This window comes from Drosophila mauritiana, chromosome 2R (genome assembly GCF_004382145.1).
Source record: "Drosophila mauritiana strain mau12 chromosome 2R, ASM438214v1, whole genome shotgun sequence".
NCBI lineage: Eukaryota > Metazoa > Arthropoda > Insecta > Diptera > Drosophilidae > Drosophila > Drosophila mauritiana.
In genome coordinates this window covers 4,829,728-4,855,999 of record NC_046668.1, presented here as the reverse complement: position 1 = coordinate 4,855,999, position 26,272 = coordinate 4,829,728, and the positions used below count along the sequence as shown (strand labels likewise).

General features: G+C 42.7%; 5 protein-coding genes across 12 annotated transcripts in view; 4 read left to right on the top strand and 1 right to left on the bottom strand.

Annotated features, from left to right (window-relative positions):
• The window catches only part of LOC117137303 (ecdysone receptor), a 59,645-nt gene extending 50,167 nt beyond the window's left edge, over positions 1–9,478 (top strand). For all 3 annotated transcript variants that reach the window (XM_033298681.1, XM_033298680.1, XM_033298682.1), the window contains 4 exons: positions 6,522–7,036; positions 7,405–7,548; positions 7,609–7,761; positions 7,825–9,478. In XM_033298681.1, the coding sequence (XP_033154572.1) occupies positions 6,522–7,036; positions 7,405–7,548; positions 7,609–7,761; positions 7,825–8,994 (1,982 nt within the window). In that variant the 3' untranslated portion in view covers positions 8,995–9,478. The remainder of the gene's footprint in view (positions 1–6,521; positions 7,037–7,404; positions 7,549–7,608; positions 7,762–7,824) is intronic.
• Positions 9,479–15,515: 6,037 nt separating this feature from the next.
• On the top strand, positions 15,516–20,320 carry LOC117136359 (serrate RNA effector molecule homolog). Of its 6 annotated transcripts, XM_033297229.1 has the most exons (8): positions 15,516–15,594; positions 15,916–16,060; positions 16,115–16,293; positions 16,353–16,632; positions 17,125–17,191; positions 17,248–19,232; positions 19,304–19,408; positions 19,729–20,316. In XM_033297229.1, the coding sequence occupies exons 2-8, from the start codon at positions 15,921–15,923 to the stop codon at positions 19,808–19,810; spliced, it is 2,838 nt and encodes a 945-aa protein (XP_033153120.1). In that variant the 5' UTR covers positions 15,516–15,594; positions 15,916–15,920; the 3' UTR covers positions 19,811–20,316. The 6 variants fall into 6 exon arrangements, with proteins under 6 accessions (XP_033153120.1, XP_033153122.1, XP_033153119.1 ...); XM_033297228.1 differs by lacking the exon at positions 15,516–15,594 and having other exon boundaries at positions 16,127–16,293; positions 20,109–20,320; XM_033297227.1 differs by lacking the exon at positions 15,516–15,594 and having other exon boundaries at positions 16,127–16,293; positions 19,729–20,320.
• A 210-nt stretch (positions 20,321–20,530) lies between these two features.
• Positions 20,531–22,707, top strand: LOC117137507 (SET domain-containing protein SmydA-8). Its single transcript, XM_033298987.1, has 2 exons — positions 20,531–20,926; positions 20,982–22,707. The coding sequence occupies exons 1-2, from the start codon at positions 20,592–20,594 to the stop codon at positions 22,306–22,308; spliced, it is 1,662 nt and encodes a 553-aa protein (XP_033154878.1). The 5' UTR covers positions 20,531–20,591; the 3' UTR covers positions 22,309–22,707.
• A 78-nt stretch (positions 22,708–22,785) lies between these two features.
• Positions 22,786–23,976, bottom strand: LOC117137508 (mitochondrial mRNA pseudouridine synthase Trub2). Its single transcript, XM_033298989.1, has 3 exons — positions 23,778–23,976; positions 23,511–23,723; positions 22,786–23,461 (listed from the first exon to the last, which is right to left on the bottom strand). The coding sequence occupies exons 1-3, from the start codon at positions 23,905–23,907 to the stop codon at positions 22,851–22,853; spliced, it is 954 nt and encodes a 317-aa protein (XP_033154880.1). The 5' UTR covers positions 23,908–23,976; the 3' UTR covers positions 22,786–22,850.
• A 561-nt stretch (positions 23,977–24,537) lies between these two features.
• On the top strand, positions 24,538–26,079 carry LOC117137496 (WD repeat-containing protein 74). Its single transcript, XM_033298974.1, has 3 exons — positions 24,538–24,737; positions 24,795–25,845; positions 25,909–26,079. Exons 1-3 carry the CDS (start codon positions 24,650–24,652, stop codon positions 26,027–26,029), a joined length of 1,260 nt encoding a protein of 419 aa, XP_033154865.1. The 5' UTR covers positions 24,538–24,649; the 3' UTR covers positions 26,030–26,079.
• The last annotated feature ends 193 nt before the right edge of the window (positions 26,080–26,272 follow it).

The following is a 26,272-nucleotide window of genomic DNA, read 5'->3' as shown; positions in this document are numbered from 1 at the left end:
TTTTTCCTGCCCAGTGAAGCTACAACGACCCCACGTTTTTTGGTCTACGAATTTGGTTGCAATTGCGTGCTCTGTGGAAATAGTTGAATTGAAATTGTTTACAAACATTTGTACTTTAATTAGAGTTTAGTTAAGATTAGGAAAAATGATTAGCAAAAAGGTTTGAAATAAATTGAAACTTTTCATCAGGCAGGGGAAATAAGTTTCCTTCCGAAATGGATCCATTAATTCTAAGTTCATGGTCTGCACTTAATGCAGTATCCGCCCCCGTCTGTGGGAGACTTAAATGACTTCAAGGACGAAGGCCAGGCCACGCCCTCCAGACAGCTAAAATAACAAAATAAGATTAATATACATCGTTCAGCGCTCAAGAGCCAGAACAACGTCTGTCGTTGTCCGCTTCGCTCAATAGGAGAATGCCTGACCAGCAACAATGTGTTGATATTTAATAAGTCTGCAGTCAAGACGACGCGAAAGCCACACAAATCGCCAGCTGGCAAGTGGGCGCAGAGGTGCTGGGCTGGTGGGATGCTCGAGTGCTGCACAACATGTTGATAATGTAGTAACAATAACCATAAAACGAGCACGCCAGACGAGGAGGGTCCGCTGGGAGGCGGAGTGGGGCAAAGTCGAACACTACTTTTACCTACCGCAACAAGGTCGTAATTCAGCTCAGCTATAACTGCGCTTTAGGTTCTATGCCAAGTTCGGTGCTTCGTTCTGGATTTGATTTTTCCACACTTAATAAGGAACTTCCGTTTGCTGAAACTAAACTCCAATAGCGGCCCCACCAACTGCACTTGAACCAAAGTTGCATGCACTTCAGCTGGGAGGAACGCTTCACTGCTCGCTCTAATCGCGCTGCAATGAGCAGAGTCTGGTGTGGGTGATGAGACTGGGGTGATAACGCCTTGCGGAAATAAAGATTTAAGATTAGGGGGAAAATTTCAACCCGGGGGTTTAAGAACTGCAACCTGAACCGTGTCGCACATTTTGGAGTGGAATACGTAACTCCTACCAATTTTTCAGACTTCAAACTTGTTTCCAAAATAGATAGGGCTAATAGATGAGATGCCTGTGTAAAATCAGAAACCTCTCAACGCGCACAGAAAAAAAACAATTACCGCGATAGAACTGACAGTGACGCTTTTGTTGGCTACCCTGAAACTTCTTCGTTCTTTGCCCATCTATTTTAGCTCTTATTCCCCGAGTTTGTTTTTCCTAGCTCACTTTAGGCTTTGTGTTCCTAATGGCTTCACTCCATAGCCATTTGTTTTGAGCCCCATTGTTCGCTGTGCTTTCCTCTTGCCCATAAGTGTAACAGCCCGCTTCTGTTTCTCCCAGCGTCATCCCCGCTCCCGTGAACATAGCATAATATCTGGACGGGATTGAAGCTGCCCAGCGATGGTAACCGATGCCAGCGGGGCGAAGTCTCGTAAATAAAGCATCGCACATGGATATGTCCAACATATGTTGGCTATAAAAAGCAAATTGTAAACAAATCCAGTGCCTCGCACATGAGTGCATCGTTACACGGGCCCCTTTTGTGTGTATGATGCACATATGTATGTACATATGTACATAAATGCAAACACATATCATTAAGGAAGGAACGCGTTTCCCACTGGAAAGAAATGACACTGGTATATCACTGGGGCTACTTTAAAGTATATAATCGGGGAATCGGAATTTAGGATAGTACAAGGTTAATTTTCGAACGGAGTGGTCAAGCGGAGGGTTTTATATCGTTTGAAAAACAGAAAAATAGCGATCACATTAGAAATACCAAAGATTAGGTATGAAACCAAGTTTTGACTTTTCACTTGAATATTGAGTATAACATTTATAAGAAACTGAAAAGTCTACCTTGACTTTTCACTTGAATATTGAGTATAACATTTATAAGAAACTGAAAAGTCTACCTTAGCCCATTCTTCTGCCAAGGCAGCCATATTGAAGTTCTAAATGGCATTCGTAAAGATGGCGCTCGGCGCTTTCTCCAAATGGAAAGCAGTGGCGCCTTCTTGCAAGTTGCAACTACACAAACACCGCGACGCAAGGAGTGGCGAAAAAGCCATATAATGCGTTCCGAAACACACAAAAGGTCATGCGACGACCCTCGTCTAAATGTCGACCTGGGCGCAAAGTAGGTTAAAAATCATTTTTCAGCCATCTATTGCACACAGTGCATCCCCCTGCCTGGTTCCGGACTTGGATTCGTGTCCGTATCCATGTCCGTGTCCCTGCCCCTGGTCAGGAACAAGAAAGTACATGGCTAGGCGGCAACATGCCAACGAACTGAAAAAATCAATTTTTCAACCATATAATCCAAGCTCCCTGAAGGCGGAGGGGTCGCTCGGGGGTCGGAAATGGCGAAACGTGCCTAACAACTGACAAACTCGTGCAAAATAAATTGCAGCCTTGCACTAGAGAACCCCCTGGAACAGAAAAACGTGTGCAACCCCAAACAAACGAAGAGGCGGCCGACTGGGAAAAGCGAAGCAGAGAGCGAGAGGGATAGAGAGAGACGGAGAGAACTGCAGACAGTGCATCGGACATGCGCTTTCGGTGGTACAGTTTTTCACTTCGGTTCCACCCACCCGAGCAAACCCCAATGCCCCCAATGGGTTTTGTTGAGCGCAATAGGTTGATTTTGGCCTTAGCTACTCGGCCGGCTGGCCATCACAAATCATCCTAGCTACGGCCAAAGCCAAGGTGGAGCGTAGAGCGTGGAACGTGGAGCAGCCCTGAATCCCCAAGCCCAAACCCGAACCCAGCCCTAACCCCAACCCCAACCACCTGCAGTAATCATCCCCGTTTGTGGGTAAACTCTGCAGTTTTGGTGGTTAGTTGGGCCTGCTCAACTTATTTTGATTTAGGGTCGTCGGCTTTCGCTTATGTAATCGCCTGCAATGCCGTGGCAGGGAAACTCGCTGTACTTGGCGTAATAAACATTGGAAAGGAAAGTTTGCCAGTGATGTTATAGTCACAGCAAACCCTTAGCCTAATTGTTTTAAAACGTCTTTTCTTATTTTTCGGCGTTTTAAGGTTTACGACCAAAAGCTTGGGGTGATCACAACTAACAATTGGGGATAACGAAAAGCCATTAGAGTCTTCAATATCCAGTATCACCGAGTTAAGAGAGTCACCACTCGAGCAGTACCTAAGTAATATCTGGGATAAATGACATGGGCATTGTCTACATATTTATGAATGTTAACTTACAATGGTACTAATTTATTACCATGTTAGATGAGGATTTGCAAGTCGAGCTCAATCATAAAGAAACATTTTAAGATATGAAACCGTATAATGCCGCTGCATCGTTTTCGATCAGCTATATGGACTATGCATCCAAAGTCGAGTATCCATCCCTGCTTGGCTTTCATTTCGAGCCTGCAGATCGTGCAATGAAACGCTGGCTAGTCGCATTTTTTACGACTTTCGGCTCTACTAGACTGAAACTTGCTAATATGCAAGGGGTGGTGGGCGTCCCCCGCCGACTGGAAACTTATTTACTTGTCCGCTCTATTCTCTATTCTTCGCACAGAGGGCGCTATTTGCACAGGCAGCGCTGGCTCCTCTTCGCCTCTTTTTGTGCATTCACAGACAACAATCCGCTTAAAAATATTACATTCACAGCACACACACACACAGCTGAGCGGGAGAAGTGCACACAAAGGGACAGTTACGCCGTGGCATAGGGCCGAACAACAAAAACAAGGGGAGCGCAACAACAGGAGCAGTACAAAAAGTTGTATTTCTTTGCCTAGCACAAAAAGCGTATGTGAAAAACAGCAATGAAAAGTCGAAGCGAGCGGACAAAATGAGATGCAAAATGCAGCGAACAAAGCCCAAGCCAGAAGGGAGAACTTACCTATACCACTGCGGAAGCTTGTGCGACATGCAATCCGCTCTCCGCACACCACACACACACACACACAGCACTCACTCATGCACTCGTGGATGGGTGGGGCGGGGTGGTGGCGGTGGATGAGGACGACTGCGCCGCCCGCAGTGACAGTGGCAATGCCAAAGGCAAACTGCATATTTCGAGGCCTACATCAACATTTTTCAGCTTTTTTTAACAAGGGCGTGCAGCACGAGGGAGAATGCACGAGCAGACAAAGAGGCGCAGAGAGAGCGAGAGAGTGTCAGGGAGAGGCAGAGCGGAACTCAAAGAGCCCCAACTGCTGGCGCTGGTGCTGGGCGCCCAGAGCTGAGTTGCCAGCCAATAAATAGCTAGACCACCTAGATTCATACTACTTTACCACTAGCACAGTTAAATATGAAAGCAACTAGCTCTTTTGGCCAAATTGGTCTTATTGGTGTATTTCTATATCTATATTACCGATAACACGAAAACGTTCTTAAAGCCAGACTTGCGCAGGGCTTAGTTCGAATAGCAGAGCTGCATAATAGGCTTGTGATCCACAACTAACACTATTCTTCCATGGCGAACACCATAAAACATGTTCCATCGATTTTATTCTGTGGTGGAGTCTGCCCCGCCAGCACTGAAGGGTATGTGAGTTGTGAAGCTCACGCTGGCGCTTGTTGTCTTGGCCATGTCCATACATACATACGTACATACGTACATACCCAATTATATATGTACATACATACGTACATTTATGGCTATAGCTTTCTGTCCTCGTCCGCCGCCAACCCGATGACGTCGCCTTGGCCCTTAGTCGGCGGATTCGCTTACATGGATTATATGGGTAAGGCGGAATGGTGAACGTAGACCGAGCGACTAAGCACAATAACACAATGAACTCCAAACGTAGGCAGCTCCAAAGGAGCGGATGGTGGGCAGTTGGGTGGATTTGGGGGTGTCTTTTGTGCTGCACTGTTGTCGCTTTGGCGTCCATTTTTTCATCATTGCCGTTCTGCATTTGTTTTGTGCTCCAAGAAGTTTCGCCCTTCTGCATTGAGCTCGATGGAAAATAACTTTTCACGGATGGAAAATGAAATGTATCATATCTGTGGGTTCTTGAGTGCTAGGTAGGGAAACACCCCGCAGTTACCCGCAGTTTTAAAGCTCGTGTTCCAAACACTCCGCCCACAAGGAATTCGCGGTGCGATTGGGTAACTGCGCAGCTTATTCGATCACCTGGCGCCTACTTATCTGTGCTCCCTCGGATCCGCAGCGATGATCCCGTGGGATGACATTGGCACTGCTTCCAGCTTTGGCGATCCGGTTGGAGCAGCCGGTTTTTACTTTTAGTCACGCGATTTCCCCGCCAGAGCAGCAGCAATTTTCCACATTTTTACTGCGGAGCACACACACACAAACTTGGCGCTTGAGTGCAGTGGAGATCCAGTCAAGTTGGCGTCTTTGCCATTTTCCATGAGCCGCTGGAGCAGACAAAGTTAGCATGACGCCGTCGTTTATTTCATTCGCTGGCAGTGAAATCGAAACGCAGCGACTGCAGCACAGGGGAGGGAAAGTAGCCGTGAGCCAAGAGCCCCGACAATGGGGCGTATGGGTAATATTTATTTTAAGGCAATGTGCCTCGTTGGCAGAGGAGGGGGGCTTGTAAAACGGTTGTTAGAAACTGTGTTAGGCCGACAATGCACTGCGTTGCACTCAGCTGCAGCTGAGGCCTGCGAAGGAAGGCACAGAGGGAGTGGCCCACGTAGAAGGAGGGAGGGTGCACTTGTGCCCAAGTGACGTCTTAGTCGCCTCGACTTCGATTTTTCCTGCTTCTTGTGCCTTAGACGAGAGTCTGAGAGTGTTCTGTGCCCACCAGCCCTCCCTGCCGAAGTTGTTGCTGTCACTGTCATCCCGCTGGCGGTTTTTGTTGCAGTTGCAATAGCAGCACGTACATACATATGCGCTACGATCCATTTCCCTTCTGCTTGCCCCATCTTGGCAAACAGTTACAGCATTTGTGGGGACAATTGCACTCGATATTCTGTAATCGTTGTGGGAGTCCTGAAAGCGTGACTTTTGTGACAATCTATGCCATTTAAAACTCCTCAATTCTCACAAAGTTCCTCTTCAGAACGTAATCGATCATTTGATCTATTTGATGTTGGTGATCTATTCAAAAAGATACGATGGATGGAAACGATGGTATTTCCTTTTCCTATTTGGTAGTTTACGCTGTAAACTTGAATCATTGGATCCTTTCAAAACTTACAATATAACTTCCGTTCCCTGTGGGCCTTTATCTATATATTCTTCTGTCCAACCATTCATTTGGTTGATTTCGGGTGGCGGGAATAATTTCGTTGACTTTGAGCGACAACGTTAATTGAATTTTAAATTTCCGACGGGGACAATGGCGGAGGTGGGCGTTCCCAAACTGCGTTTGCCAGTTATCGGATACAGCAGAGCTGATTAGTAAGCAAACGAGTTCCAGTTAGATCTGGAGCTTGCAAAACATGCAAATGGCGGAGAACATAGAACTCCTCGAGAGAAAATTTATTTATTTGGGTCTTATGTTTAATGGATCGTCGCTAAAGAAACCCCATAATAAATAAGCTTTGTTTCCCCTTCTTTTTGCGGACAGGTCGCGATGATCTCTCGCCTTCGAGCAGCTTGAACGGATACTCGGCGAACGAAAGCTGCGATGCGAAGAAGAGCAAGAAGGGACCTGCGCCGCGGGTGCAGGAGGAGCTGTGCCTGGTTTGCGGCGACAGGGCCTCCGGCTACCACTACAACGCCCTCACCTGTGAGGGCTGCAAGGGCTTCTTTCGACGCAGCGTTACGAAGAGCGCCGTCTACTGCTGCAAGTTCGGGCGCGCCTGCGAAATGGACATGTACATGAGGCGAAAGTGTCAGGAGTGCCGCCTGAAAAAGTGCCTGGCCGTGGGCATGCGGCCGGAGTGCGTCGTCCCGGAGAACCAGTGTGCGATGAAGCGGCGCGAAAAGAAGGCCCAGAAGGAGAAAGACAAAATGACCACTTCGCCCAGCTCTCAGCACGGCGGCAACGGCAGCTTGGGCTCTGGTGGCGGCCAAGACTTTGTTAAGAAGGAGATTCTTGACCTTATGACATGCGAGCCGCCCCAGCATGCCACTATTCCGGTAAGGGTCCATATCAATCATATCATAAAAAAAAATCCAAGATCAAAGTGTATACTTTTTAGATGAAAATAAGTACAAGCCCAAGATTAAGAGTTATTTAATATAAATATGAAAGTAATATAATACAAGTATTAAAGTAGTTATAATAGTAATCCAACATATAATCACTAGTCTATAGTAATTGTAATGAAGAATCGTAATCGCGGAAGCAAAGAACAACAATAAGATTAATGATATAGTTATATAATATAAATAAAATATTAGTATAATAGTAATGTAGTTAATTAACAAGTAATTTGATTTTTTTACTCCGCTCATATTTGTCAAGCAGAATTCCACTCAACCATACTTTTTAATTTCCGGTACAGCTACTACCTGATGAAATATTGGCCAAGTGTCAAGCGCGCAATATACCTTCCTTAACGTACAATCAGTTGGCCGTTATATACAAGTTAATTTGGTACCAGGATGGCTATGAGCAGCCATCTGAAGAGGATCTCAGGCGCATAATGGTGGGTCAGATCGAAATGAACTATATAAATATAATCTAAATTGATTTCAATGCCTTGCAGAGTCAACCCGATGAGAACGAGAGCCAAACGGACGTCAGCTTTCGGCACATAACCGAGATAACCATACTCACGGTCCAGTTGATTGTTGAGTTTGCTAAAGGTCTACCAGCGTTTACAAAGATACCCCAGGAGGACCAGATCACGTTACTAAAGGTGAGTAGCATCGAAATCAGTGGGCTCAATCGAAAAGACTATAACTGAACCCTTCAACGTTAGGCCTGCTCGTCGGAGGTGATGATGCTGCGTATGGCACGACGCTACGACCACAGCTCGGACTCAATATTCTTCGCGAATAATAGATCATATACGCGGGATTCTTACAAAATGGCCGGAATGGCTGATAACATTGAAGACCTGCTGCATTTCTGCCGCCAAATGTTCTCGATGAAGGTGGACAACGTCGAATACGCGCTTCTCACTGCCATTGTGATCTTCTCGGACCGGCCGGGCCTGGAGAAGGCCCAACTAGTCGAAGCGATCCAGAGCTACTACATCGACACGCTACGCATTTATATACTCAACCGCCACTGCGGCGACTCAATGAGCCTCGTCTTCTACGCAAAGCTGCTCTCGATCCTCACCGAGCTGCGTACGCTGGGCAACCAGAACGCCGAGATGTGTTTCTCACTAAAGCTCAAAAACCGCAAACTGCCCAAGTTCCTCGAGGAGATCTGGGACGTTCATGCCATCCCGCCATCGGTCCAGTCGCACCTTCAGATGACCCAGGAGGAGAACGAGCGCCTCGAGCGGGCTGAGCGTATGCGGGCATCGGTTGGGGGCGCCATTACCGCCGGCATTGATTGCGACTCTGCCTCCACTTCGGCGGCGGCAGCCGCGGCCCAGCATCAGCCTCAGCCTCCGCCCCAGCCCCAGCCCCAACCCCCCTCCCTGACCCAGAACGACTCCCAGCACCAGACACAGCCGCAGCTGCAACCTCAGCTGCAACCTCAGCTACCACCTCAGCTGCAAGGTCAACTGCAACCCCAGCTCCAACCACAGCTTCAGACGCAACTCCAGCCACAGATTCAAGCACAGCCACAGCTCCTTCCCGTTTCCGTTTCCGCTCCCGTGCCCGCCTCCGTTACCACACCTGGTTCCTTGTCGGCGGTCAGTACGAGCAGCGAATACATGGGCGGAAGTGCGGCCATAGGACCCATCACGCCGGCAACCACCAGCAGTATCACGGCTGCCGTTACCGCTAGCTCCACCACATCAGCAGTACCGATGGGGAACGGAGTGGGAGTCGGTGTTGGGGTGGGCGGAAACGTCAGCATGTATGCGAACGCCCAGACGGCGATGGCCTTGATGGGCGTAGCCCTGCATTCGCACCAAGAGCAGCTTATCGGGGGAGTGGCGGTCAAGTCGGAGCACTCGACGACTGCATAGCAGGCGCAGAGTCAGCTCCACCAACATCACCAACCCAACATCGACGTCCTGCTGGAGTAAAAAGCGCAGCTGAACCCACACAGACATAGGGGAAATGGGGGAGTTCTCTCCAGAGAGTTCGAACCGAACTAAATAGTAAAAGTGAATAATTAATGGACAAGCGTAAAATGCAGTTATTTAGTCTTAAGCCTGCAAATATTACCTATTATTCATACAAATTAACATATAATACAGCCTATTAACAATTACGCTAAAGCTTAATTGAAAAAGCTTCAACAACAATTGGACAAACGCGTTGAGGAACAGGGAGAAAAAAATTTAAGAGAACCATTGAAAATCATGAAATTTAGAATACATTTTTTTGGGTGGATGTACGACGCATCAAACTCACGATCAATTCTCGAATTTTGTTAACTAAATTGATCCTCCAAACTGCATGCGAAACAGATCAGAAAAGAGAACAGACAGTAGGGCGTGAACAGAGGGAAGAGAGAAGAGAATAAAGATTGTTTATATTTAAAAAATATATAAAATAATAATTACTAACTCTAAACGTAATGAAAGCAACTGTATAATATCTAACTATAACTATAAATTCGTACTGTAGGGAAGTGAGAAAATCTGTTAAATGAAACAAAAAATTATGATAATAATACTATCATCCACCATAATTAAAATCATTTAAAATAATTAAAAACAAACCACTTTTAAAACACGCAAAACTTGGACTGATTTTATAAATATTTTTTAATCATAAAGAAAGGCAACCTGAAAAAAATATTACAAAAACCAATAACAACATATTTTATTATGACACCCTTATATTTTTTCAAAACAAGAATTTAAATTCTTAGATTCTTTCAATTTAATTTCATCCAAAAATATTAGCCAGCAAAAACCTTTATTATTGGCATTGTTTTTAGACATGTTTTCAAAAAAAACTTTGATATTGAAACTAAACAAAGGATAATGAAATGAAAGTGATTGGAGTCTTACTCAAAAACCAAAAGGCATCAAAAGGTATTAAATTTAAAATATAATCTAATTTCGAGTTCAACAAACACTTTTTGGTGGAAAATAGTTTTCAATCACTTTGATAAAAACCACACAAATGAATAAATACATGCATACACCAAAAGACTTCAATATATATTTTTAAAATTTACATTTGTAATTCGAAATTTGAATAAGAAACACATTCATCTAATTTGGCAAAATCAAAATTTTTATGAAAGCCACAAAAAAAAAACGTGCAAATTTGTTTACTTTGGCAATTTTTATGTTATACAAAATTTATGCAATTGATTTTCAAAATAATTTTTATTAGATTTTATTAGTTTCATTTTGCTTTGGGATGTACATTTTAAATAAATTTTACTTTAAATTGTTGGCCTTATTTTAACTTAAATCAAATTTATTCTAATTTTAGTAAAAAAAAATGTGTTTAAAATTGAAAATAAGAACACTGTAAAATATTAATAAAAATTAAAGTTTAAAGTGATTCTTTTATTATGTAAAAAGAAGACAAAAAATATCTTACGTAGCTTTCTACTTGAATTGTGCAATTTTTTACTTTTACTACTAATCCTAATTTAAATATAATTTACACACACGCATACACACGCCTACACATACAGCCACATATTTTTAATTTTAAGTCAACCTAATTTATAAAGATGAATTTGTATAATGACGAACTAAAATTAGCATGACATCATGGACATATTTGGAAATAACGCTAATCAAACGAGCGAAATGCATTGAAGAAGAAAATTCTTGTTAAATATAGTCTGCACTTTGACAAACGAAAATCAGTGAATTATTTATTCATATTACAAAGACGTTCGTGGGAAGCTCCAAGGGAATCCATGGACTATCCCGGCTCATTAAACTCTTTATTAGTTTCGTTTTAACATAGGCCTTAGTTAAATTCCTTCTAGCATGCATATTCAAGTACGTTCAATTATTATTATACAAATATACAAAGTTACTTTTATACATACCTTGTTTTGTAGTTCTACACGTAATGTAAAGAAACAAACTATCGAAATACGGATTATTTTTACCTTTTTACCTTATTTCTGCAAGTGGAAAAGAGAAAGCAAGAAAATTGTATACAATATATGAGAAGTATGTTGAAACAAAAATAAGAAAACAAAAAAATATTCAAAAACATAAACCCAAAACTCAGTGTTTTTATTTTCTCAATCTATTTTTGTCATTTCCGTTTGATTTCCGATTGCTAGGGAAAGGATACGAAATAATGGGGTGCGAGTGAAAGACTTATGAGGTAGAAATTCAGAATTTGAACAAAATTTTGCATTCGATGCAGATGCAAATGGCTGTGAAATTGGCGAGGAACAAAAGGATGAGATCAAAGCATGATTAAGCAGTTGCCTATATTGTCGACATTTGGTTTATGATTTCATTCAGTTGGATTATGGATGAAATGCAAGTGAGCTATTTAATAGCCTTCAAAAGGATAAGTTTACCACTAGAGTTTACTAAGAACACGAATGTGGCAGGGAGCGAATGACTTTCCACATATTCCATTCGATTTGCCATTTCGGACCCAAGTCGAGTGTTATATATTTAGCGTAAGTGAAGTTTAATAAATACTCTCAATTGACCCTCTCAAGATCTTTCAAATATTATAATAGCACGCCTAAGACTTTGTACATAGCATATATTAATACATATATATATTTATAGCTCTGGCTCTGTAAGATTGAAAACAAAAAATGCGAACAACCAAAATACAAATAATGCAACCTGATGAATTACGAAAATACAAGATTGTACGGTATAAAATAGCAATTTGTTGACAGATTCATTCATATAAAAAGATTAAGAAACAGCAAATACACAAAGCTAAAGCTGAAACGTAAGAAAATCGTTATGTAGATTTTTGAAATTCAATAATGTGTTTAATTTTTATGCACTGTTTTCTGTTATGTGTAAACTCGAAACTTGTTTTGCCCCAATACCTAGACCTAACTATGTAGAACCCACGACCACGACCGTGTACACACCCTGTAACCCTAAGAGAAATTGATTGACACCCATACTCGTACACTTACAAGCATTTTGTGTTCAACTTGTAGATATTGATCCTGAATTGAAAAACTACCTCAAGCAAAACAAACGATGATTAAGCAGAAGGGCAACAGATGTTGGGTGATGGAAAGGTTTTAAGCATTATAAAATAAATGTAACTACAAGCGAGACCTTAGCAGCAGAGCATGAGCAGGAAAAGAACAAAGTATATACACTCAGAAAGCTATTTTTTCTCTTATACGAATTTGTTTCCATCGCACTTTTAGCCCACGATGACTTCGTTTTGAACTAATAACGCACAAGCCTTGTTAAAGCTACCTGGTTTGCCGCTCATCATTGCCTAGCTTTAGGCGTTATCAGAACTACGTATAATCGGCGACGTTAAACTTCAGTTCCACTTCTTTCCGTTATCATAACCCGAGCAGGACAAAAAGAGAAAGCTTTTTAAATCGACTTGAGTTAAATAGCTGAGTTTTCTCACTGCCAAACCGAAATTGAGATATAATACCAAGTAGATTGACTAAGTTATCGAACCGCAGCCATTTTCAAACTTAGAGTAAAAATAAGGGGAGAAACCATAAGTCTAATTTCATTTGCAATGTCTAGCAATCAGTAATGTAATTCTAAATTGTACCATTAATACCCACGAAATATATACAATTATAACAACCAGTTCAAGATACGATTTCGAGTATATCTTTAAGTCAGAACCTATACGTATATTGATTGACAACGCACACAATTGCTAGACAAAGATCTTAGCGAGTAAAATCATTTTTCCGGAAATAGAGATTTTAAAATACGAATGAAAAACTGAAAACTGAATTGATGGCATTTTAGTGTAACGAGAAATACAAAAGAAAATCGATAATCTAATCAGCAAACTTACAATATTGTGAAAGAAGCCCATTACACCGCAGATACGTAGAAAAAAATAGTAAATTAAATTGGTGATTTTACGGATCGCCTAGAAATAGTTTTCTATTTCACTCGCATTATTATTTACATGCTACACTGCCAGAAAACTTTTACTTCACCTTTTACATTTATCAGCAGTAAGTCGATAAGCAAATTGCTTCTTTATTTCAAAAACTTTCCATGTCTCGCATATTCCTTATGTTGCCGTAAATCGATTTTGATAAAGAGAGAGAAGTAGAGATTGTTAGCATTTAAATAAACTAGCAGCGAATCGTGCTTTTCTAATTTAAATGGATTTCACATTAAATACACCAGAATGGAAGAAAAAACTCCATTTGCAATATATACGGTGCATGGAAAGGAAGCTACATGCACTTACATACTTACATAAATGGATGAACCTGACATTATATTTAAAATCCTAATTAATTTAATGGTATGTAATGCTCTAACGATGTTACGTCACACACACTTTTATACTTTAAAATTAAAGCATTATGTTAAGTTGGTGGACATAAGTAAGACAGCTGATATTGTCGATTATATGCAGTTAGTTGTCGAGTAGGATATTTTTGAGGGTCTGGCCAATTGTCAAAAGTTTAATCTAAAAGTAAGGGCGCAAAGATTACATTTTTAAAGCTAATTTCTTAATCAATACATTAATTTAGAACTAGATACACATACAATTTGCATAGTTGTATAATTAAGTTGTAAATATATATATATATATATAAACATAAATCTAACAGAAGTCTATATATACGATATATGAAAAGTGTAATAAAATAAAAACGACATATTTAAATAACTTGTTTTTGTTGGGCATTTAAACATTTTGTTCATGGAATAAGATATAAACTATCATCCTTAAATAATATTAGTATACAGAAGAATGCGCTTATTTAATATCTATCTTAATACATTTTTCAGCATGAACAATAGTATTAGTCTAATAGTCCGTTTCTCTGCGAGTCAGTCTGTCCGCATAAACGCCAAGATTCGGAAACTTTAAGATACAAGTTTTATGATTCACCTAGGATGTTTTTCCATGCCTATATTCCGTGCAAACTGTATCCTACATACATTTACACGTGTAAGTCCATCCATTTTTTAGCATTTAATTGATAAAGACTTGATATTCGGTATACCGCATTTATCATTATTTTACACCAATATATACAATATTTTTTTTTATATTTCATTAGAAGAGAAAAAATACTTTACATAACATCAAATATGTACATATCTCAACGGTTACTTCGTTGTTCTCTTGTGGAAATTGTTCTCCCCCGATCCAATTGCTTTACCCCAAACTGGAATTTCCTCGAGATCGATAGAAAAAATGGATATAACTTTAAAGCCACAAAACAATTGAAAATTATAGACTTTTTATAAGTACTCAGAATCCAAAAGCATCCTGAAACTAAGCACATGCATTTAAATTGCATTATACAATTTTTAATTGGATAAGAGTATATGACATTACGAAAATTGCATTACCAAAAAAATGAGCTCTGATAAGTTTAAGTTAATTTAATTATATCAAGCACATTTTATTATTTACTACTATTAGTTTGGTAAATATGAAAGCTATACATTTATTTAAGCGAAAAGCAATGTGTTTCCTATTTTTAACAAATGTATAATAACAGGAATATCAATCGATTAATGTGTTACTTTTATTTTCTGACAATTTTAGTCCTGTTTAACTTCGTAGAAAATTCACGAATTTTGTTTTCAATGTAATGTTTGGGGATGAACTATATATTTTTTACATGGATTCCAATACTGTTTAACATAAATAGTGCATTGTGCTAATTTTTGTCGATACTACGGTTGGGTTTTCGATGGAGATTGACAAGGCAAGTGATTCCGATCAACTATAATGTGCAATCTGAGAATGGCTCGCTCTCGATTCGAGTATGCTGAACGTGATTCGATCTTGGAAAGATTTTGAGATCAAAATTCTTACATCGAGATCGTTGAGAAAGGGTTTTTCTCTGAGTGTGGATCAATTAATACGGTAGAGAGAAGCAAACCCCAAGAAAAATATCTAAGAAGAGTTATCCGGAATGGAAAGGTTTACGGATAAACAAATAGAAAGTGAGCTGATCCGGAAAATTTAGAACGGCGACAATCAACTAAATGTTGGCTTCTCTTTACGAATAGAATCCCAAGACCTTAAACAATTGGATTGATATTGAGTTTTGGTGAATTTACTTTTATGATTTTGATCATTTCCATGTCTGAAGGTGGTAGGTAGGTAAAAAGTTTCCTTGAAGACTTATGAGACCAACACTTAGTAAAATGATAATTTTAGTCCATTCACATAAGGGTTAATCAACACGGCGTTGTCACCATTTGTGAGTAGATTTCACTGATACCAGTTTTCGACTTTTACATCATCGTGGAGTTACAGTTTTAGCTGTACATGAAGTCCTGCACAGTGTGAAGAGGATGTTTGGGTACACTTAAGGATAATTTTATAAATTAGAGGGATATAAAAAGGATTTGGTATTTTTTCTTTTGTATGTTTTCTGGAAGGTATATTGCGTTGCACACAAACGGTCACATTGATTGACAGACGCGAAGTTATAAGTAAAATTTGGTTTAAGTTAGGCAAAGGTAATTACGAAATGATTAAGGAGCAAAAAATGTAACAAAAAATGCCGATATATTATATTCTACGCTCTTTTATTGGCACTTAAAAATTCATTTCTCATTGTCCATTCGTTGAAACACGTAAGCGGTTGTAAGCAAAGTGACAAGATGGCGGCCCCATTTGCTTAGATGAAAACCGAAATTAAATATGAAATAACTAGTCTGCCGACCCAAATTGCAAACGGTTCGAAGCGGTTTTAATCGTATAATTTTGAAGCACTCACCGGCCCATAAGTGAGGTTAAGAACGAGCGACTTTCATCTGTATTACTTGCTTTCGTTGCAGACCAAATGGCTGATTCCGACGATGAGTACGACCGCAAGCGACGGGACAAATTCCGTGGAGAGCGCGACAGTTACCGTACGGAACGCCGGGATGACCGCCGGCCGGTGGGCGGCTCTGCCGGTGCCCGCGACGAGTGGGCGGAGCGGTAAGTGAAGGTCACCTTTCAACTATTACATGACACCATTACTGGACGTTTCAGCAATCCATTCAGGGGCGCAGCTTCCGCAGGAGGAGCTCGCCACAGACCAGACTATAGCGACTACCGTGGTCCGGGAGCTAGACCACGCTATGGGTCACCCGGCCGTGATTTGCCCCCAGCCAAGCGTATGCGCCCGGACTGGGGCGACGGTGATGTGCGCGCCAATCCCCGCTTCGGGGGTGAGTTTTACTACACTCCAGGCTATTCAGATTGCTTATCGAATTCTCTTTCTATAAAGGCTATGATCCGTATTTGATGCAGGCCTGGAACGACCACTACCAGTCGATGCACTCGGCCTACTCCCACGCCGGCCATGCCCCACCTGTTCGGGAGTCCATAGGTGGCGGCGGGAGCGACACCCTTACCCAGCCGGCCATGCTCAACCTGAAACAGTTCCTCGACACCCAGGACGAGAACATTTCTGACTCGGAAGTGATGCGCAAATACACCGAGTATAAAACAGACTTCAAGCGCCAGCAGCTAAACGAGTTTTTCGTGGCCCACAAGGATGAGGAATGGTTAGTAGCTGACCAAAAGTGGATCAACGACGGTTTTGTTGATATCTCTGCTTGTGCAGGCGCATTGCGTTATTTGCCGTTCTTCTGCTCGCCACTCATAACTTTCTATGTATTAAGTTTTTCTCTGCAGCTTTTTGGGTTTGTGAGATAAAGACTTCTCTGAGAGGTTCTGCGCCATAGCAGAGCTGTTAACTGAGTACAATTTATTAATTACCCGGCGAGCAATGCCGAGGTGTGTTCATATTTCAAAACCGCGATTTATTTAAATTCGATTGCCCAAATAAATATAAAACAATCCCATAAATAACGAAAGCGATAAGCTTGCAAGGTAAGATTTTGGGTGATAATTCAACAACAAACAACTATCTAAACTGGTGTACAATTTACCGAATCCATTATCAACAGCCGGGCGAAGAATGTAGAGAAAAGAAATTAAAACAAGGGTTTTAATTACTGCAATATTAATAACCATACCATTTTTTTTAACTGCAGGTTCAAAAACAAATACCATCCCGAGGACAGTGTTAAACGCAGCGAGGAGCAGCGGGGCTTCCTTCAGGTTTAATTTTTTGCTTCACTTACCGCAGAAACCATAACCAATCTTACTTATTGCAGAGGCGCACTGATGTTTTCATGGAGTTACTCGAGAACGGAACAATAGGAAGTGTGAAAGTGGATTCTTCTCAGGCAGATGCTCTGATCCGTGTTTTAGATACATGCGTTATAAAGCTGGAAGGCGGCACTGATGAGGACCTCAAAGTCTTAGACGAAAAACCCAAGGATCCAGTAGTGTACGAACGAAAGGCGGAGCCGATGCAATCCGTCAAGGCGGTGGAGAAAACTATTAACAGTCCCAAAGACGAGATAACTGAGGCAGATCCATTGCCAGCGGTCGTTTCGACACAGCGGAAACCTGTGGGGCCTGTTAATTCTGATGAGGAGAACTGGGATGATGATAACGATGCAGAAAATTCGGCGCCAAAAAAAGAATTGGCGGAGGATTCGAAAGACAGCGATTCCAAGCCTGAGGAAAAACAGCTGAACAAGAAAAAGACAAAAAAACGCAAACGCAATAGTAGCGATGATGACAGCTCCTCATCCGAATCCAGTTCTAGCTCAGATGAAGAGAAACTTAAGGAAAAGTATGATGTGGAAGATGGCCTCAGGACCGAACAAAAAATCGAGGCGGAGAAGGACAGACAAGAAGCGACCAAAGCAAAACAGGAACCACAAAGTCCCAAGCTGGACGAGGTCGAAGGAAATGATACTACTGAGCCCAAAGGACTAGACTCAAAAATCAATACTGTCGAGATTGACGATACTTTGAAGTCACCTGAAATTTCTTCGAATCCAATTAAGAACACGGATAATGGAGACAGCAGCAAAGTAGAAGAGGATGAAGAGAAGCCCTCTGTTGGTAAAGACAAGGTTGTCGAAACCGAGACTATTGATCTAGACAAAGTAAAGGACTGCCAGCCAAGGGCTTTGCATAGGACCTCCTCCATCTTTCTGCGAAACTTGGCCCCTTCGATAACCCGATCAGAGATCGAGGCCGTGTGTAACCGATTTACCGGCTACTTAAGGGTGGCCATTGCAGATCCCCTGGTGGAGCGTCGTTGGTATCGTAGGGGTTGGATAACCTTCATGCGAGACGTCAACATTAAAGAGATTTGCTGGGGACTAAACAATCAGCGACTGAGAGACTGTGAAATGGGAGCTATCGTCAATCGGGACCTCAGCCGACGGGTACGTCCAGCCAATGGTATAACTGCCCACAAACAAGTAGTGCGATCAGACATTAAACTGTGCGCCAAGATTGCTTTAAATCTGGATGAGAAGTTCAGACTATGGGCGGAGGTGCCGAAAGATGATCCCAATTCCGCCCGAGCGAACGAGTCCTCTGAAAATGGCAGCGGTTCCACGTACGGCTTCAATTCACAAAACCCGGTGCTGCAAAACATCACTGATTACCTTATCGAAGAGGCGTCAGCTGAGGAAGAAGAGCTTCTCGGCCTTACCGGCGAAAACAAGGACACTGAGGGCGAGCCCATTGAGCGTGACGAGCAACTTATATCCGTTCTTGATCGCCTTGTGCTTTACTTGCGTATAGTGCACTCAGTGGACTATTACAACCATTGTGAGTATCCATATGAAGACGAGATGCCCAACCGCTGCGGCATTATCCATGCCCGCGGTCCACCTCCTGTTCGGGTGACCAACAACGACGTGCAGGAGTATATCAAGATGTACGAAACCAAGTTGCAACAGTTTCTTACTAAGACTGTGCCACTGAGTGACGAAGAGATTAAGAATCTTGGAGCCAAGGACGCCGAAACGGAGGTGGAAAAGTTTGTGCAAGCGAACACTCAGGAGTTAGCGAAGGACAAATGGTTGTGCCCCCTGTCGGGTAAGAAGTTTAAGGGGCCCGAGTTCATCCGCAAGCACATCTTCAACAAGCACGAGGAAAAGGTCGACGAGGTGCGCAAGGAGGTGCAATACTTTAACAACTATCTACGCGATCCTAAGCGTCCGCAGCTTCCCGAACATCCAGGCACCTCTAAGCGCCCAGAATCGGAATCTGCCCGTGGAGGGGGTGGAGGGTAAGTAAAACATTTATTCCCATTGTACAACAAATAAGAGTAATTAATTAATTTTCTTCACAAAATGTTAGATACCGACCGCCCATGTATCCACCTTTTTCGGCGATGCCCTACGGTTTTGGTCCACCCATGATGGGTGGGGGCCGTGGAGGACGCAACTTCCCTCCCGCTCGCAGGTTAGTACTATACATTTTTTTCTATAGTGTAGATGTGCAATTCTCGGCAGTCATTCCCAACATTTGTGAATAGATAAATTTAAATTTTATTTGATCGACATTGTCCAAGAATTGAAGACGATCTTTCCTTGGAGTGCTAAAGAGAAACATGCTGAACACATGATTCCACTTTCCACTACAGCGGATTACAGTTCCGACGTACATACTCGAACACTGATAGCATTTAGGCGACTCTATCTTGCCCTTTTTTTTACTTTTTCTCTTTTGTTGGCCTAAATTGAAATTTGTCACAACTTTCTTGTGTCGCAAATTTTTTGCAGAGAATTGCCTTTGGAACACCAGCGCCGGCTTATCGGTTACCATGATTTGGATGCGCCTGCCAATTCTGATATGTTTGACTAATTGATTAGCACAATACAAATAAAAACAGGCCATATTGATGCAGCTTATATCGGTTGGCGAGCTCAAGTTTTAAAAGCAATTCAAGCAATGCTAGGAAAAGTATCTACTGCATATAAAGATGGTTTATATACGACTAATGATATCTGTTTTCCTGTACCATGCTAGAACTACCTTTATTGCCCAAAATAAATGAAAATCCATAGCCTAAAAGAAAACATTGTAATATTTTGTATCTCTGCCCTATCCTTAGTCTTGCGTAAATAATTCCAATATCTATATTCATTTTCGTTGCTTGCAGACCCGGTGGTTTTGATTATCGACCCAGATCACACTACCGGGACTTGGACGCGCCGCAAGAACCGTACTAGAACTAGCTGTGCGGAGATCACAAGCAAGATAAATTGTATCAAATTAACTGATAAACACTCAAATTAAGTTATCTTAATTTTCGCCTGTTTTGTACGGTCAACTTTTGTATTCCACAAGGAAATAAAGTGCGAATGAAAAGCATATTGCTGAGTTTTTATTGGGTTCTATGGTTTTTCCCTTTGTAAACAGAGAGCGCGTACTAGAATGTACGGAAATGTCTATACGAGATACACTTATACAAATAAGTTCTCTTGGCTAGACCCGAAAGATTGGCATTGGGAGAAACGAGCTAAAAATAAGACCACAATCGCCGGCGTGCTGAGATCAGAACGTCAAAAAGAAAATATCCCTTGCCAACGTAACATTGTGGTGGAGTTGGTCCCAGTGGAAAAGCATATGTTCAGGAGAATAAATGGTGTCAAGCACGGAATGTCCTGTTTGCGGAGTTGCTGCCTCACAAGCGTGCACTAGGTGCAAAATGGTGCGATACTGCGACCGCGAGCACCAGAAGCAGCACTGGCCGCAGCACAAGCGCAGATGCAGGCCATTCAGCGAGGAGCAGGATGCCGAGCTGGGCAGATATTTGAAGGTTACCCAGGATATCGCAGCCGGGCAAATAGTCTTCATTGAGGAGCCCCTAGTCGTGGGTCCCAAGTGGTATCTCTCCGACGCAGACAAGGAGGCCTCTATCGTTCCGTGTGTAGGCTGTTACGCTCCGTGCCGTCTGGGGAAGCACCAGTGTCGCAGGTGAAACATTCTAATTACAATAGTACATCATCCATTTGAACAATGTGAATTCCAGATGCCGTTGGCCAGTCTGCAGCGCGGGCTGCGAGCACGAGCCAATGGAATGCAGCGTGCTTAGCCTGGGATCGGGATCACCAACTCGGGCAGATACCCGCTCATTGAACGACTACTTCAGGGGCGATGCTCTTTTGGTGCTCAAATGCCTTCTGTTGCAACGACAGAGTCCCACGAAATGGTCGGCCTTGTTAGAAATGCAGTCTCATGAGGAGGAGCGTAAGGGCACCGAGCTGCACGAGGAAGCAGAGAAGCGAGTAGTGAGCTACCTTCAAAAGCGGTTTCTATGTAGACTTAAGCAAACTAATCCAAGCCTTCTAACCGATTGCGGACCGGAGATGCTGCATCGGCTTTGCGGCATCATCGAAACCAACTTTATGGTCATCGAACTGCCGAGTGGCGTGGAACTCAGCGGGTTGTTCCGGCAGGCCTGCATGATGGAGCATGCTTGTCAGCCCAACTGCGACTTCCAGTTTGATAACAAGACTCAGCAAGTCGCTGTGCGTGCTGGCTGTGACTTGCGAAAAGGCGACCATCTACGGATTACATACACGAACATCCTATGGGGCACCCAACTTCGCCAGCACCATCTGCGCCTAACGAAGCATTTCAGCTGCCGCTGCAGCCGCTGTCTCGATCCAACGGAATATGGCACCTATATAAGTGCGCTGACATGTCTGGGGGATGTAAATCAGACCTGTGGCGGAACCCACTTGCCAGTGGATCCACTGGACGAGAACACACAGTGGAAGTGCGACACTTGCCCAATGCTAGTGGATGGAGCTTACGTGGCTGAACTGCAGTCCCACATGACCGAGCAGGTGGAGGGCTTATTGGCCGGATGCCCCTCCGCGAATCAGGTTGAACTCCTGTTGGCCCGCCTGACCCATATGTTGCATCCAAATCATTTTCACACGTTCAACCTAAAGCACACGTTAATCCAGCTGTATGGTAACGAAGCTGGCTTGGAATTGGGCGTGCTGAGCAACACGCAGTTGGAGCGGAAACTGCGGCTGTGTGATGAGCTCTACAACGTATGCCGGCGACTGGATCCGTACAGCATTAAGCTGGCTATCTACGTCACGGTCATCCTGATCGAGGTCGCCCACACTCTGCAGGAGCAAGCACGAAGGGCACCAGCAGAGGGAACTTCCCTCTTGGGTCTTGCACAAAGCCGCCTTAGGGAAGCGCATATGGTTTTGGAGAAAGAAAAAGAGTCAGTGGCCGGCAAAAAGCTAAACGAAAAATTGCAGAAGGAAATCTTCGAGTGCGAAAAACTAATTCTAGCTTTTGCCTATAATCAAGATCACGAAGCCAATACAAAATAATTTTTAAACATCATTTTAGCATTTGCAAACATTAATCGAAAACAATTTTCTGATTCAGGAGAAAAATCGGTGAAAGTGGTAAAAGTAAACATTTTAAAAACCAGTTGCTGTTAAGTGCTGTTGAAACTAAGTACACTTTGCTAAAATCTAATGAAGCCGTTCAAAATAAACCGCAAAACGAGACTTTAGGAATCTTTTCAAAAAACAAATATTTGTTGGGTTGCTTATAAAAACTATACGATATATATAAAATAAGATTTTAAAATAAAAATATACGTGTTTGTCTGTGCACTATACGTTATTTTAGATCCTTTGGAAAAATCCGCTAGATTACCGGGAAAACAGATATAAATATCTATTTCCTTCTGAATATCTGAAACCAGAGACTTGTACTAAATAATCAGATATTCTGTATATTCTTATCAAGGGCTCGCGTAGAACATGCAACGTCCGTCCAAAACTATTGACATGATTGACTGCTGTATAGTTTATCTGCCTATATTTATTTGACTATATTCAATTACCTACAATGAATTCCTAAATTATTCTGTAGCTTGCAGTTCCACTCGCTGTTGTCGCAGAAGCTGTGGATGTGCCCTCAGGATGTCACGTTGTTGGCGGAGGTTTTTGATAATTCCTGGCAAGTGCCAGGCGTGTCTGAGCAGACTATCTGTCACATCAAAGTGGGCATGCCGCACGCAGCGTAGTTGGGAGCAGTGCGCCACGGTTCGGAGGTCCAAGGCCATATCGTGCACTAGCGTAGCCAAGTATTCCTGTGTCTCGTTGATGGCATGCAGTTCCAGCGTGAAGTGCGGTCGATCGAAGTGAATCAGCTTAATGCCGTAGACGACGGGCTGGCTGTCGTCCGCTGGGCGTAGGAGACCCCTACAGGCCAGTTCGTATGCCTCCTGGGTCTGCAAATCGACCCCGCAGAGCTCAAACATTTTACGCTGATGGGATGCCTGCATAGAGGCGGCTAGGCTGCTGATTCTGTCTGCGGACACGTGTCGGTGATTCGAGCGCATTGTGACCCGTGAGTCTGGTATGTTATTTTCGGTTGCGATGCCTAGGTGCCCGATTAGATGGTAGACCCGCACTGGTCGATTTTTCCGAATAGAAGTAGACTGGCCTGCTCCCCTGTTGATCCCAAAGACTACAAGAGTTTGGTTAGATCTGGATCTAAAATGTTTTACTTGACTTACGCAGGACTCCGCTGGTGTGATCGCCCAGGCTGGACACTGTGGTGCAGATCAAGTCGCGCGGGAGGTACCGCGGTCCGGTGGACAGAAGGTGGTCCGATAGATCCGTCTGCTCTCCTATGTTATGTAGTACGTGATCAGCTGCGGTGCCTGTGCCCAGGAGTCTTATGTTCTCCTGCAACTTGCGTGGTTTCCTCTGTTCCATTTCGTTGAGTCCTTTTGCAGATCCGACTTAATTTCAATTTGTTCGTTCAATGGCGCTAGGCTTACCCTTGCAAATGTTGCTCAGAATAGCATTGCGCACGTGCTTCACCTTCATACCGGCTGGCTTGTACACATTTAGAATGCCATTCATGTGCTTAAACACTGTGGCGGCATCATAAACCTTAGTTAGAGCCATTTCTGCTTTAAGTTACGTATGTGCGCTATTTGCTTTCAAATTGACTTGGCAGTGTTGGTAAACACTCACGAACAGCTGGGCACATGTGCTGCCCAGTACTGAGTAGGGTGTAGACATGCACTTGAAACTTAATTTATAAAAATTATAAAATAAAATTTTGTTTTCAAATATCACTTTAATTTTCTAGAAAAAAATTAGCTGAAAATTATTCTTACAACTTTGTGGTCTTTATATTCGAATTCACAGTTTTGAGATTTCAGGCAAAAACATGTTTGTATCACTGCAAAACAAGAACTAAGTCCACCCCACGGAAAAAAGGAAACAAATTCGATTGGGCTATTTTAAAAATTGTCTAGCAATTTCACCAATATCACGGGAATACCCTCACTGTGGCTTGCATACTTTTTGCTTCAATTTAATATGACAACAAAACTGCACTTAAAGATGTTGTATTCAAATATAGTCTTATGCGTATCAGTTTATTCTCACAAGAGAAGTGGCTTTCAACGAAAAATGATTTTTTAAACTGGTAAACAGCAAATTGAAGTCTGGTGACAACCCTAAATTTTAATTAAAATATCGGTGGCCGTTAGATATCGATATGAACGATAACATCGATTATTTACCAGATGCCTTTTACATCTCTATTGCACGTGTAGAATTTGTTTTGACCGCAGGAATTTGTATAGCGCCTATTAACTCACATTATAATCGCAAATACTGAAAGAAACCGCGTGTTGAGATGAAGTGGACTACGGCAAATATCAAACATGTAAACTACACGGCGAAGCACGAACTGTATGTGGGTACACACACAGGCTCTTTTAAACGTACGTCCGCTTGTTCTTTATCGAACAGCACTTGCAATAATAACTTAATCTTTTTAGACCTGGTGCCTGCATCCGAAAAGAGCCCTTATGGACAAAGCAATCTGAGTGATCTGTGCGCCCTGGATAAGGATTCCCGCGTCACATCTCTGGCTTTTGGCAACGACGATCAGACGGAGATTCTTCTAGGCCGGGCCAAGGACGCCGTGGAGATTCACTCCTTCACAGAGAAGGGACATTCTAGGAACACAGTATCCTTCAATGCTGCCCCAATCGTTGGTCTGGCCCGATACAATGACAAGCTTATTGCCGGCATTGGCAACGGACAGATACAGAGCCTGGAGCTGGAGGCCAACGACGAGTCCGAGCCCGTGGTTATCACCACGGGTGATCAAATGGACCACCTGCGCCAATGCGCGCAAGTCAGAAGCATTGTAGCCACTGGCGGCAAAGAGCGTCAAAACAATCTAAAGGTCTACGATCTAAATTCCGATGGCAAGCAGATTTTCACCTCAAAGAATTTGCCCAACGACTATCTGCAGCTGGAGGTTCCGGTTTGGGACAGCGATATCGGCTTTGTGGATGGGCCTAATGTGCTGGCCACTTGCTCGCGAACCGGCTATGTTCGCATCTATGACACGCGCAAGCAGCGTCGACCTGTTGCATGTTTTGCCAGCGAGGAGCACGGGATGAGTTTTACGACTCTAGTGGCAAAGGGAAACTTTATTTACACGGGTACCACGATGGGTGCTTTAAAAGCCTTTGACACTCGACGCATGAAAACTCATGTGCATACTTATAAGGGATTCACAGGCGGGATTAGTGACCTTCATTTAGATGCCACCGGTCGCTTCCTGAGCTCTGCAAGCCTAGACCGATACGTTCGTATCCACGATTCCGAAAGCACAGTGCTGCTCTACCAATGCTACGTGAAATCGAAGGCCACTAAGATTCTTATCCGACCGTTTGAAAACGAGGCAGGGGTATCAGAAGAACCTGAGGAGGACGATGAGCTTCAAATGGATAGAAACGTGAGTGAAAATAAGAGTGTCAACGCAAAATCTGTGGACAATGAATACGAGGATATGTTTGATCAGATGCCCACTGTGGGGTAAGTTTAAATACATATTGAGTGATTAAATAATAAGCTAAAATCTCATATTTTTGTCAACAGTGACAGCGATAATGAGTCCGAGGAAGAGACGTCTAATATTAAGCTTTCAAAGGCCAATCTAAAAAGAAGATCGTCGGAAAAGTCTTTAAAAAACAAAAAGAAAAAAGTTGTGATTAGTTAAAGCGGCATGTATTTACGTATAAGAATATTAAAGAAAAAATAGTATAGATATTCGGCGGTTTTTAATTAATAAACTAACAAACATGGCATCGTAGGCAATCACAGAGCTCCTTTAAAAAAGTTTCTGTGTATGTTACATGCTGAACTGACTGTCGAGCAACGAAACATGAGGTGCGTAGGTGTCACAAGTACTTAAAATAAATTATATTGTAAAGAAGGAAGCAACAAACGTCGACTGCGATGG

Excerpts from the sequence above, each read along its gene's own strand:
- LOC117136359 (XM_033297229.1), top strand. The coding sequence starts at position 15,921 with ATGGCTGATTCCGACGATGAGTACGACCGCAAGCGACGGGACAAATTC. Across the intron at positions 16,294-16,352 it reads CGCCAATCCCCGCTTCGGGG|GCTATGATCCGTATTTGATG; the intron begins GTGAGTTTTACT and ends CTTTCTATAAAG. Across the intron at positions 17,192-17,247 it reads AGCAGCGGGGCTTCCTTCAG|AGGCGCACTGATGTTTTCAT; the intron begins GTTTAATTTTTT and ends TACTTATTGCAG.
- LOC117137507 (XM_033298987.1), top strand. The coding sequence starts at position 20,592 with ATGGTGTCAAGCACGGAATGTCCTGTTTGCGGAGTTGCTGCCTCACAA. Across the intron at positions 20,927-20,981 it reads GGGAAGCACCAGTGTCGCAG|ATGCCGTTGGCCAGTCTGCA; the intron begins GTGAAACATTCT and ends TGTGAATTCCAG.
- LOC117137508 (XM_033298989.1), bottom strand. The coding sequence starts at position 23,907 with ATGGCTCTAACTAAGGTTTATGATGCCGCCACAGTGTTTAAGCACATG. Across the intron at positions 23,724-23,777 it reads TCTGAGCAACATTTGCAAGG|GACTCAACGAAATGGAACAG; the intron begins GTAAGCCTAGCG and ends GATCTGCAAAAG. Across the intron at positions 23,462-23,510 it reads TCACACCAGCGGAGTCCTGC|TCTTTGGGATCAACAGGGGA; the intron begins GTAAGTCAAGTA and ends AAACTCTTGTAG.
- LOC117137496 (XM_033298974.1), top strand. The coding sequence starts at position 24,650 with ATGAAGTGGACTACGGCAAATATCAAACATGTAAACTACACGGCGAAG. Across the intron at positions 24,738-24,794 it reads ACACACAGGCTCTTTTAAAC|ACCTGGTGCCTGCATCCGAA; the intron begins GTACGTCCGCTT and ends TAATCTTTTTAG. Across the intron at positions 25,846-25,908 it reads GATCAGATGCCCACTGTGGG|TGACAGCGATAATGAGTCCG; the intron begins GTAAGTTTAAAT and ends TTTTGTCAACAG.